Source organism: Parasteatoda tepidariorum, chromosome 5 (assembly GCF_043381705.1).
Source record: "Parasteatoda tepidariorum isolate YZ-2023 chromosome 5, CAS_Ptep_4.0, whole genome shotgun sequence".
NCBI classification, from domain to species: Eukaryota; Metazoa; Arthropoda; class Arachnida; order Araneae; family Theridiidae; genus Parasteatoda; species Parasteatoda tepidariorum.
In genome coordinates this window covers 76,540,020-76,554,245 of record NC_092208.1, presented here as the reverse complement: position 1 = coordinate 76,554,245, position 14,226 = coordinate 76,540,020, and the positions used below count along the sequence as shown (strand labels likewise).

Genomic DNA, 14,226 nt, shown 5'->3' with positions numbered 1-14,226 from the left:
TTACCGTCCCAACATTTATTTCCTTCCTTAACTAATGATTGTCGCTACAGTTTTTATCTGAATATGATAAGATTCGTCATTGTATTTAAACGGAAGAATTGAAGAAAGTTCTTAACTTGAACTACTTTTAACATTTAAGATGGGAGTTCGTGGTTTAAGCAGATTTATTGAAGAATGTAACTTTGGCAGATGCTTCGAATTGCATGATACATCAGTTATTATAGATGGATGCAGTCTTCTACATTGCTTGTATGCTTCCAGTGGAGCTGCTTACATATACGGAGGAGATTATGATGTGTAAGTTTTCCTTTATTTACTATTTGTTCACTATAATTTACATTACACTATGAAGAAAAAATTATTTTCCTCTTATCGTTTTATTAAAAAATATTAACTTAAAGTAAGGTTTAACTCATAAGCGTGGAGTGGAATTTACTTCAGCATTTGATTTTAGTGTATGCATAACTGTAGATGTGCTTTATTTTTACAGATTTCATTGTCAATCCGGGTTACTTTTAAACCCTTTCTTTTTACAGTTTTTGCTACTTATTTCCAGTTTTTTTTTTTCTTAAGAAGAACTTGATATTTTTAATACAATGTTATTACAACACGAGAGATTCGAACATGGGTTTTTAAACTGTTTAAACGTTTTTCAACTTTGTGTCTAATTTTCTGAAACTTAAAAAGTCATTTAAGATTCGACATTCATAAAATTTCTTATAATTCACTAAATATATAAATGTCCTAAGTCAAAAATATGATGTGTTGAGCAACTGAATCCTAACTGAACGTGAATCTTATTTTCAGCCAAGGGCGCCGGCAGGGGGGTGCAAGGAGGTGCACTTGCACCCCCCTGGCTTTTTTTCAAACAATTAAAGAGGTACAGAAAAGCAATCTTGATATAAACTTTTGAAATTAAAAATATTTTTATTTAAAAACAAATAATTAAGTAATTATTGATATTTAACAATTAAAAAATTGTTTAATTAAACACGAATTGTAATCGTCTTGTTTGCTGTCCAAATCTGCTTATAACTTTTTCAATGAATTCTGAGACATCTTTGATTCTTTTCTTATGCACACTAAGCATGCACAAACTACTTAATCTCTTGTGAGACATTGTAGACCGATTCCATATTTTGATGTGTCGCATTGTACTAAAAGTGCGTTCAATAGTGCACGTAGTAGCTGGAAGAGTTAGGCCAATTTTGATTACCTCCGCTACAGCTGGATAAAACGGTGTGGCCTCAATAACTAAATCGATGTACTAGAGGGATTCATAAGATTTTCTCGATTTCTCCACATTTCGTACCACGTTGTAGCTTCAGTGATGAAATTCAGGGAGAGCAGATCCTTATACAAGTACATAAACTGCTGTTTGTAGAAAATGCAACACCATGAAGGAATCATCAGAATCAAATGAAATATTATTTTAATAATGGATATAGGATATTATGCAAATTAATAAAGTTTCAGAGCCATCGCGCGTGCGTGGCGCGCGCAGCGCCCTCTGAATTGATGCTGAAAGCGTATAAATAAAGTGCTGTAGCGGGACGTTGAAAATAGTCTATGATTATTTGTTAGTGGCAAACGTTTAGTGAGACCTGAGTATGCCTCCACGACGGAAGAATAAGAAATTCAAGCAACTTACGGAGTTTGAACGAGGGAGGATAATCGGCCTTCGAGAAGGAGGATTTTCCTATCGCGCAATAGCAGCTCGTATGCAGCGGAACAGTTCCACAGTGATGCGAGTTTGGAAGCAGTGGACCGACGAGCACCGAACAACTCGAAAAACAGGCACTGGACGACAGAAGGTGACGTCAGAGCGCGATGATCGACACCTGCTCCGCATGGCGGTGAATGATCGCACAGCTTCCTCCAGGCAGCTGGCAGCACATTGGTCTACTGCTACAGGTGTACAATTGTCGGCTTCGTCAATTCGTCGTCGTCTGCTGCGCCGTGGATTGCGTGCAAGGGTGCCATTATACAGGATTCCCCTCACGGCGGATCATCGACGGCTGCGTCGGCAGTGGGCTCTTGAGCACAGAGACTGGCGAGCTGATTGGCACCAAGTTGTCTTTTCAGATGAATCACGCTTCAATTTGTGGACCCATGATGGCCGTGTTCGTGTTAGACGTTATGCCGGTCAACGCTGCCTTCCTGAGTGTATTATTGAACGACATAGTGGTCGAACACCCGGAGTTATGGTCTGGGGTGCGATTTCGTATCATGGACGATCCAATTTGATACGAATTGAGGGTAATCTCAATAGCAACAGATACGTCCGTGAAGTGCTACAGCCCGAAGTCGTTCCTTTCCTTCAAGGCATCCCTGGAGCTATCTTTCAGCAGGATAATGCACGCCCACATGTTGCGCGGACTGTTAGAGACTTCTGTTCAGCACAACGCATGCAACTTCTTCCTTGGCCTGCTTATTCGCCGGATATGTCGCCTATTGAGCACGTGTGGGATATGGTTGGTCGGCGTCTCACTCGTGATCCGCGTCCTGCAGTTTCCAAAGACGAACTTTGGTTGCGCATACAAGCGATATGGAATTCTCTTCCTCAAGCAGATATTCAACATCTGTTTGACTCCATGCCACGTCGTATAGCAGCACTTATTGCAGCGCGTGGTGGCTGCACCAAATACTGATTTCGGACGCTTAATTTGTTTCTTTTGTTTTGAAAATTTCATCATTTATTTGTATCAGTACAAGTCGTTTCTGCATTAAATTTCATTTGATTCTGATGATTCTTTCAAGGTGTTGCATTTTCTACAAACAGCAGTTTATATCTTCTAAAATTTCAAGATATGACGCTTTGTCCAGTTTGTTAATTGCATTCGGATGAAGCTTTAAGAGAGAAAATGCTTTTCCTTGTGTAGAAGAAAAACGGTCTTTCAACGATGATATAATGGAGTCCAAATGAGGAATAAAGATTGACCTCCTGAAAAATTCTTCTGCGTTTTTAGAAGACACATTCGATATATAGCAATATTTTTAAATTTCATTTAATAAAATATAAATAATATTACATTTTCTATCAGTTATTTAGTTTAAAAAAGGTGTATAACACAAACTAACTTCTCGCAACTGTAAAACTTCATCAACACAATAAATACCAATGTTAAGCGTGCACGAACACGTTAGTATGCAAAACTACTGTTTGTAGTTATTTGTGTTTCAGAGTCAGTAGCTGTGCCATCAATACAGTTTCTCGTGGAAAAATTTGCAAGTATAAGAAATTCGCACTTTTTTTTTAAATATCTTGGTAACAATGAAGAAATATATTTTGAAAAAAATTAACAGATGAAAGCATATGTAATAACAAAACAAAATGTAATACCAGAATATTTAAAATGTTTTTTGGGTGGGGAGAGGGTTAGTTTGTTAGAGGGTTGCATCCACTTTCATATTATTCTGCCGGCGCCCTTGTTTTCAGCTGTAATGTGTTTGTTTTATTTTAAATCATTTTAGACGAAATAAAATTTCTTTAATTAAAATATTTAATTTGCATTTACATTGCTCTATAAATATTTCTTACTTTCATTTCTGAATTTATTTATTTTAAAATTATCTTATGTATCAAGTAATGTGATGAAAAAAACTTTACTTTTCTTCATTGATAAATATTTTTTTTTTAAAGTATCAGTTTGTTATTCTGCAGTTTGATAAATTTTATTATTTAGTAGAAGAATTTAGCTTTATGCAAATATATTATTAAGTTGATTGATTAAAAGAATTGTGTCTAAAGCACTGAAGTTCGTATTAAAATTATCATGTCTAGGGTATGCTGTCAAGAGCAAAGTATGTTGATCATCCTAAAATGTTAAACAGGACGTAAACGATTAGTTACATTATTATCTGCATCTAATCGTTAGATCTATTAGATGCATTATGCTTTCCAATGATTGATATGGTCATGCCCATGTGAATCCATGAATTTATCACCTCAAGTTTGTGTGATGCTTCAAAAGAGAAAAAAACCAGCTGACAGAACTAACGTGCTGTAATTGGGTATAATATGAAAAAAACACAACTACTTCGATTTAGTAGGAACAACATCTGACGCAATGCTAAACGAATGGAATTTAGTTGTTGTTTATTTAGTTATTGTTATTAGTAGTTGTTGTTATTAGTTTTAGTTGTTGTTGTTTATTTAGTTGTATTTAGTTTCAATAACTTTTCTTTATAATGCAATAAAATCTGGCGAGCAGCTATTTAAACGATCGAACACATCGTTTGTTTATTTGTGGCTTGAAGTTAGGCTCGCAGAAAATGCCGTTCATGGGTTAAATTTAGTAGGAACAACACAACCTGTGACGTAGGCTATATTATACCCAATTACGGAAACCACAGTAGTTGCTATTTGTTTTCGTAGTTTGTTGTAAAATGTGCAATTTTTAAAAAAAAATAGTGTAGTTACTAGTGCGAAACAAAAAACAAGGTACAAAAATAAACAAGGCTCAAACGCAACTATTTTTTCGAATCTGATTGGTGCAAATCTTACGCGATTCCATCAACGCACTGTGGGCCAGAAGACCATGATCTTTTGCCAAAAGTCAAAGATTAAATTTTCAGCTAAAATATGTGTAGGCAGTTTTAATATAACCCAAATTAAGTATTCATAATCATTCCAAACATTATAATTTATTTTTTGGACTGACGAGAATAATGTAATGAAAAATATGTTAAGAAAAATTTTTTAAATGTAACTTTTAAATTTTTATTTCAGAAATATACATAGGAATTTCATCTTACTGTTACATTTTTATCAGAGTAATTAGTCTGAAATTATAGTACAATTTTTTGGATTAGTTAATACTCTTGACAATTTTATAGTTTATATCTTATCATTTGACATTTTACAATGTTTGAATGAATTTCGAAACTTAGTTCCAAAAAGTTCCACGAGGTAATTAGAGCTTAATTTTTTTTTGTTATTTTCTTTGATGTTTCTTCTTTCGAAAAAACCTGCCCCATTTTGCCCGTATTGCAAAGGTGGACTAAATATACCGAAAAACAAAAATTATGTTGTTTTTTTTCATGTTTTCGCGTTATTTTGTAATATTACTTCGGAAATATAATTTGCTTTTCATTTTTAATATAAAATTACGAAAATTATTATATTTTCATTGCTATATTTAATTATTTAAACGTACTATATTATTTTTTTTTGTTTTTGCTCGCCATATTTCAGTCGTCAATTTGCTTTTTTGGGGGATATTTTTAGCATATTTCAAAATTTCAGCTATGAATTCAATTTACCTGCACATAAAAAACTTCTAATTTTGAAAGAAATTTCACCGAAATACTAATTTTGGCCACGAAACCTTGGATGCTGGCCCACTGTGCAACGGTAAATTTTTTCTCTATAACTCTCGGTTACTTAGAGGAAATCCCTGTGGCAGAATCATGGCGACATTGTTGCAGAACGTTAAAAGAGTTCTTGCAGAAAGAATCTTCCTTTAGGAAGTAAGCAATTTCGGTTTTCTTTTCTGCACAAATTTTCGATTTTTTTTTATCTAAAAAATTATTTAAAAAATGCTTTTTTCGCGTCTCAGAAGGAAAAGAAATGCTCGTGATTTTTCTGTTTTTACTTGGAAATAATGAAAAATAAAGAATAATGAAGAGATTTCGGTTTTCTTTTCTACCGAGATTTTCAAAAGATTTTTTTTCTCAGAGATTATTATATAACAACTTATATTAAGTTACAAGACTTATACTCCATTTTTCAAAAGATTCATTTCACGCGCATCAGAGGGAAAAGAAGTTGCCGTTATTTTTCGATTTTTATTTAAGAATTAAAAAAAATCGATAACGAACTGGTTTAAAATAGAATTTCAATTCGAAAATATAAAATCGAAAAAAAACCGAAATCGCGAAAATTGAAAAAATAGTTCCGTCCTAGAAATCCTGTTCCTTCATTCATATATTTTCTTTTCTTTCAAGTGCACCATATTTTACATTTTAATAAAATTTGACTGTGAATGGGAATTTTGTTACAAATTCAGATATGTAGCAAAATTATGCGCCACTTTCTTTTTTAATTTGTTTGAAATGAAATCGATACAATTGTGTTTTAAAGAAAATTGCGCATATAAAAATTTTAAAACGCGCATTTGAGTTTTTCCTTTTTTGCAACAACTCGCGCCGATTACATCTTAAATTTATGCAGTGTTTTGATTTCTTTTAGCAATGTCCCTTATTGATCAGTTATTAGTTATACTCTCATTAATTTTTGAAATATACCGATATTATTACGGCACGCGAAATTCGAATCGCGAATTCAAACAATCATTCTTTGACGCGCTCGTTTTGCGTCAATATTCTCGTTAAACCATACGGTATTTCAATCGTTCTTTCGACAGTTATTGCTACAAATTTTCACCTTAAAAAAACAAATCCCGATATTTTAATACAATTTAATTATACGAGAAACTCAAATCAATTATTTACTTTTAATATGATTTTATCGTTTCTTCGATTTTTTTATTACTAGTGCTACCGAATTCTACGAGATTTTTTGAAAGCCTCTGGTTTTCCGTTAATATTATTTCTACACGTAAAATTTAATTTAAATAATACGCGCAAATATATTTAATATATTTAATTTAAATAATAAATTTGACGCGCTTACTTTATGCCGATACTAGCGCAAATCCATGTAGTGTATCGATTGTATTTTCGGCAGTTATTGATATTGATTTTCACGTGGTTTTTAAATATCCCGATATATTTTGCACTAAATGGGAAATTCCGAATCGCACTTATGAATATTTAATTTTTTAAACAATGATTCTATCACTTTTTGGGTGGGGGGGGCGGGCATTTATTTCCACAGTTTTTAAAATCCCATATTTTTAATACGATATTATTTATTACAACAGCCAAGTCTCGAAGCGCATTTAGTACCACCTTTTTGAAGAGCCCTATTAGCGTAATTTCACAGTTGATCTTTTTTTTCGGTAGTTAACAGCTACGGAATTTCACGATTTTTAATTATTATTAAAAAAGAATTTTTTTTTTGATGTGATGATTTACGAAATGCGAAAAAGGAAATAATTAGAGTGTTTTCCTCTTACAAAATGTGAGAATATCGCTCATCATATCAGAATAAAAAAATATTACATATTCACATAAAAAAATATATATACAATTTTATTTAATTCAAATGGGTTTTTTTATAAACACAACGTTTCTGTTACTATAAATTTAATTAGTAATATGTAATTTGTTATTATTCAAAGTATCTTGCAGAAAGATATTAGTGCTTGAGAGGTTTGTCGCAGAAAGCCCAAAACACAGTCTGCCACAGGGGTGGAAATTAAAATCTTTTAGACACTTAACAAAATCACAAAATATTTTATTATTTTCTAACATTTCTGGAGTGCAATAATCCTTGGCAGTTAGCGGCATAAAAAATTGAACTTCTTAACAGTTTCCCATGATAAAATAAACCTTTTATTTTCTAAAACAGTTTTTACGAACTTTTTTTTTCAATCTGCTATTCTCTGAGCAAGTGTAAATTAAATCCTCCAGAATAACTAAAAAGTACTTGAATAGTGACTACATTTCGAAAGTAATTTGTAATCACTACATGTTTTTTAAAAAACAAAATAGCTGTAGTTAACTACATTTGTAATAAAGAAGTTGTAGTTAACTACAAAAATAATGTAAATTTTATCCAACCACTGAGAAAGACAATTTTTCGAATCCTTTATTGCAAACAAGAAAATATTTCACTTTATTGTCTTTCATTACATTTTAAATAACAAAGTTGACTTGACCATCAGTTTTTCATGCAATTTTTAAATTCATGTTACTCTCTTATCGTGTGACATGCCTCTTAACCATCCATTTCTTTCAATTTTATAAAAACATTTTTTAATATTATTTATGCAGATTGTTTGCAAGCTTTTAATGTATGCATATTGACTTAAAATGTAAAGCCAAAATATAAGATTTTTTGGCAATTTTCGAGAAATGTATAAAAGTCTTTACGAAAATGGAAACTTTTGGATGAGTATCTGTAACACAGAGATAGTAATGCGAATCTTTTCAACTTTCAAGTTGTTTACATTCGTTCAACTGAGGACTTCTCGAACAATTCTGTTCATAGTTCATCGAAACATTGCGGAACATTTTTTTTGTTGTTGTTGCAAGAGATTTTTCTCTCTTCAAGCTACAGTTTTTTAAAAGGACATAATTTGTAGTCTATTTTTTTGTCAAAATGTGCAAGTTTAAAAATGTTATATATAACAGACGTTCATAATAAGGAAACGCCCCTGACCGTGTTCACCCACATTTCGGGGTATAGATTCCTATGCAATTTTAATCCTGATAATGTACCCCAACTCCCCTAGAAGTTTGTCGTATCATGTACTCGACTCACTGTTATATATGAAACCCTTACTTTTAAACTTGTACATTTCGTCTAAAAATGTCATTTAAAAATATCTGTAGCTTTTCGAGTAAAACTAATTTCAGATTTGAAATTTCCACACCCGATCAAGTGTTGATCGGATGTGATATCAAGTATTGTGTGTATAAATGTAACCAAAAATTTGTTTCCCAGAGTAATTTCAAAAAAAAAAATTGTTTTTCATTATTTAAAATGATTCGGTGAGACAAACTATAACAGTGCATATTAACAAACTTAACAAATAATAATATACTATTCATAACTTTCTGAAACTTCGAGAACGTTCCCACGAGCCGAACTGATCTACTTAAATTGCACCAATTAAATTTTAAATTTCTTAATGCATTATTTCATGAGAATTTTCAGTTTAAAAAAAATTGCAGTAAAAAATACATTTTGTTCTTTGACTAGCAGTAACTGTAGACTTTGACTAGCAGTAATTGTAGTAACTTTGACTAGAAGTAATTGTAGAAACTATTAACTGTTGTTCAATTGATATGCACTTAATGAAAGAACTCTAAAATAAACTTAACAATTTTTATTACAAAATAGGGAAACACGATTTAACACGTTCACGCCGGGTTGATCCACCGGTGGGTCATGCTAGATTGCCTCATCTTGGCAGCGCACCGGAGTAAAAACTGGTAGCAATAAATTTCATTTTTTAGTTTTTTTCCGGGAATAATAAAAATCCATAACTGGGCAATTCCACGAAAGTGTCAACTTTTAAGTGAAGTTAAGACATTGGCAAGTTAGATATAAAACCTCTTCAGAGACAACCTAATTTTCAAATTATTGAAATTTTAACTGATTCTTACATAAATATTAATTCTGTTTATCTGTTACATTCTGTTTATCTTTCACATATTAATAAAACATTTTTTAAATGAAGACTTTCTTCCACTAAACTTTTTGTCATTCCGTCACAGCAAATAGATGTTAATAACTGCTAGCCAACCTGAGGTTAATTTTCCAAATTCACATTTTACATTGCTTACACATAGTAAAAAAGTAAAAAATAGTTCAGAAAATAATACTTGCAAAATTCACAGAAACTACCAGTTCTAAGCGGCATGCCAAAAGCTTGGTTGCCAAAATGTCATTCCGTCACACAAGTAAAAAGTTCATAAAATTAAAAATAAAAATTTTTAAAAATCCTTTTTTTTTTAGTTTATTAATCACATTATACCAATAATAATGATATGCAAGAGAAAAAAATAATGTTTATTTGAAATTAGATGCATAGAAACTTCAATTAATTGTTATTTTGCAAGTCAAAATGTCATTCCGTCACATATATTGCCCAAATACCAATTATTTTTAACGGATGCAATTTTTATATTGAATTGCTTCATCGCCGTGATAAATTTCCTTGCAGTGAATTGTTATCGTTGAGAATAGATTAACTCCTCCCGAATATTATCTAATATTGAAATAGTTCTTCTACCAGTATTTTCACTTTTCCTGGAGTGAACGTGTTAAACAAACAATCTTAGGTCGGACAACCTCGCTCGTTGTCTATAAAAACAAAAAACTAACTAATTTTAGGAAGTAAGAAATTCTCAAAAGTTATACGAAAGTAGCTCTATCTCTGAACTAACACAAATAAAGGACAAAATAATAAGTTCTGACATTACATTTATAATAAGCAAAAATATTTCTTTAAACACTAGATCGGTGATTCTTTAAACACTAGATCGAAGTCACCATTTGTGGCTTTTAAGTAGCTGAACATTTTTAAATCTAGACGTATGGCAAAGATTTTAAAAATTTGAATTAGTTTTGTGTCACAAACCTTGCGAATTTTCTTCCATTTGTACAGTTTGATGTTAAATAAAATTTATATTCATAAGACAAATAATATGAATATTAAAAAATATGTAGATGAACTTTGTTTGGAATCATGGATTTGCGTTGTCTCTTTAAATTATTATTCTAACAAATTTTGCTCTTTTGCAGGTACGCTGCATGCATCATAAATTACTTCTCTTGTTTGAAAGAATGCAACATTGAGCCAATCGTTATTTTTGATGGAGGCTATGATAAGTCAGATCGCATGCTGCAGAAACTACTTGAAAGACAAAAACATAAATTAAAAAATATTAAAAAATTCTTAGAGAACAAGGAAAGTTCAACAGAAGTTCTACCCATTAATGCTTTTGAAGTTTTCAAGAACACTCTATCAGAAATGGGCATACTCTATGCTCAATGTGATTACGAAGGTGACAACCAAATGGCAAGCCTTGCTGTGCATTACGGTTGTCCAATCTTAAGTGAAGACAGCGATTTCTATATATACGATTTACCAAATGGTTTCATTAGGCTAAATCACATCAATGTTGGTGTCAAAACCAAAACTCTCACGAATGGATCTAAAGTGAAATATATATCGTGTAAAATTTATTATTTGAAATCTCTTCATGCAGTATTCTGTCTAAAAGACAGAAATGTCTTGCCGTTATTGGCAACATTGGCGGGGAATGATTATGCGTCCCCTTACGAAGAATTCAAACAGTTCTACTGGCATCATATGGCTACGGTCCCTTTTAGGAATAAGTTTGAGGGACTTTTTTCTTGGCTGCGATCCAAAACTCTTGATAAAGCAAAAAGTAAAGTTTTAAATTTGATTGAGTTAGAAAAGAGGGAAAACGTGAAATCCATTATTGAAAATTCGATAGAAGATTACCAAATTAAGCCTACTAATATGGTGAACATTCTTGAGTATTTGAGTTCTAACGTTCATGAAGCTTTGATTGAAGAAACCAAATTGGTTACACCATGTGGAGAAATGCTTCCCAGAGATTTTGTTGTGGCTTTTCATAAAGGTTGCCTTCCTCCCATTCTAATGAACATAATTACTTTGCATCGGAATATATTATTACCACAAATCGATGACTTTTCCAAAAGTAGCAGTTACACATGCTCACGTTATATTCGACAGGTTATTTACGGCATACTTGTACACCATTATTCTAGAAACAGCACACGGCACGTTCATGAATGTATTCGCCAAATAGAAGAATATGATAGAAATGGAAAAATCATACAGAGAATTCCAGTGGAATATCTCTTTGAACTAAAAAACGGCAATTTCGTCTTGAAGTTGAGTGATATACATACATTAAATAAAGATCAACTTCGAAGTTTTATGTCGAATGTTCTGGAAGTAAGTGGAGATTTTGTCTCGGATGTTCCGAGCCATTTACAATTATTTTTTATTTGCGTAAACTATTGGCTACTGAAAAGCTCGCCAAAACCGGAAAAAGAATCTTTACTCGCGCTTATACTTAGCTTGATATATTTCCAAGCTAAAGAGATTCTGTTTGAAACATCAAGGGATGCTGTTTTCCCGAGTGCATCAATTTCTCAACAGGGTGCCAATTTAGTTCATTCAAATCTTAAAAAATATTGTGAAAAGTCAAGTAACAGCGATGAATTCTTTAGTTCAAGCATTGTTCACAGCTTCAACCAACTTCAGGCTTGTATCTCAGATTGCATTGCTCTGAATTACTTATTAAACGCTCCTTTTGAGCCGCTAAAGCTGCATAAATTGTTCAATGGTACACTGCTTTACAACTTAACTAAAGAACTAACTGAACAAAGACCAAATTCATCAATCAGGCAATTGCTGGGTATTGAGGCATCTAAATTGTTTGATATGCTGCTCAGTAAATTTTTATATTACGATGTTTAAAATTTCTTTAAAATCAAAGTCAAATTCGAGTGAAAATGAAGATTATTTTCTGACGAATCACTTATAGTTCAAAGTGTAAAATGCTATTTCCTATACAAAATGAAAAGAGAAAATACTAAAAACTAGGTCAAATCCGCGACGTGGAGCTTTTAGAGCTCAATCCAAGATCCTTCAACTAAACAACTTGGAAAACTAAACAATCGATTTTCCCTCCACTTTTCGAACGATCCATTTCGAATTTTTCACGTGACGCCATTATTTTTTATTTTAATAACAACACTTTGGAATAAATTTTTTGTTCCATTTATGCAAATGCTTGATATTGCCTAATTCGGGTGAGAGTGTTTCAAATTTGAAATTAGTATTGCACCTAAAGATAGATTTTTTAATGACATTTTGAGTCGATTATTTGTCGAAATGTAGAAATTAAAAACAATGTATATGAAAAGGATGCATAAATGTTGGGACAAACTTCTGCTGTTGTCAAGGCACATCATCAGGATTAAAATTGCATAGAAACCCTTGCCCGGAAATGTCATCGTGGACGCTTTCCTATTATGATCTGTTTAGAAACCAAAAAAACAAGAAGCAGGATCAATTTTTGTGCATGAGTTTCTAAGCAATTTTAATTCCGATGATAAGCCCTAACTCCCTTAAGTTAGTCACAACATTTATGCAACCCCCTTATTGATATTTACGTTTTTACGCTTGTGCATTTTGACAAAAAAATAGACTAAAAATGTCATTAAAAAAAACTGTAGCTTGGAGAAATAAATCGATTGCAAGCTTGAGATCAGCGATACTAAAGTATCTTAGATCTGATTTTTTGAAAAAAAATTAAAAATCTTGCTCAACAGAGAACAACAAAAATTGGTTCCCATTGTAATTCTTAAATCAATATTTTAAATAATTCTATCTGAAAAACAAACTACAACCGAAAACTAAATTTAAAATAATAAATTTACAAAATAATAAATTTACAATTCATGATTTTTAGAAACTTAAGGAACATTCTTATTGAATCTGGTTAGATCGTTCTGCTTAAAATGCACCAATCACAAGTCTCAATTTCTAAATATGTATTTAATAAGAACTTTTATTTTGATGAAAAAATTACTATAAAAACACTGTTGGTGCAGAATTCGAAACAGTTTAATTAAACACAAAATTTATAGAAAAGAGAAAGCTGGTACATCTCCACTCTTCCCATAAGATTAAACTATTTCATCTGTTTTTGTACGGTATCGTCAGGATATGCGTAATCAGCGAGCTCCAAAAATTCAAGTCAAGGAATTCATCCATTAAATGTGTTTTGCAAAAAATCAAAATGGTATGTGTTACTATCCAAATATGGTATGCATATTTGGTTACCAAAATTGAAGCACTTATAAACATTTATTAGCAGTTTAATTAAAAATCCGTTTTTGCTTAAAATGTATGTATTTTTAGTTTAGCAGAAGATTAATAAAAATATATTCAATTGATGGTTTGTTCGAAAGATTATGTTTAATGAATGTGTCTAACATTTTATCCTGTTTTTAATTTTTCTGCTCCGCTTGCAGAATTATGAATATAATTCAGTTGGATTCAGAGAAATAAATTATGAATGTTTGAATCGTTTCTTTTCATCACTCATGAACCTTGTCTGTTAAAGAATACTTGTTGTAAAGAAAAATTTGTCAATTCAGCGAATTATATCGCCTATCAATAATTATAGATTTTTGTTATATAATTTTTCACTATACTATAAGTTTGTTTATTTTATATTCAATATGCTCTTGTAATAGGCAAAATAAAATTTAAAAAAACTTCAAATTGAGAAATATTTTGTAGTTGTTATTTTTTCTCTACAGTCACATTTGCTTGTTAAAACGCTTTCTCTTGCTTCTTTAATTTTTGTCCACTTATTTCGAATAACCATGTTATTCCGCATTATACGACTTTTTGGGAGAATAGCGAATAATGAAGCCTTATTTTTTTTTTAAAAGAAAGCATTTAAATCCAGTACATTAAAATTTGCAGCAACAAAAAAATTTCGAAATACTTTATGTTATTTCAATATAGTTGAATATTTATTATAATGACGAAATTTAGTGTGGTTGTTGTTGTA

General features: G+C 31.5%; 1 protein-coding gene across 1 annotated transcript; it reads left to right on the top strand.

Moving 5' to 3' along the window:
* Positions 1-13,939, top strand: LOC107442509 (single-strand DNA endonuclease ASTE1). Its single transcript, XM_016056095.3, has 2 exons — positions 1-297; positions 10,382-13,939. Exons 1-2 carry the CDS (start codon positions 140-142, stop codon positions 12,114-12,116), a joined length of 1,893 nt encoding a protein of 630 aa, XP_015911581.2. The 5' UTR covers positions 1-139; the 3' UTR covers positions 12,117-13,939.
* The last annotated feature ends 287 nt before the right edge of the window (positions 13,940-14,226 follow it).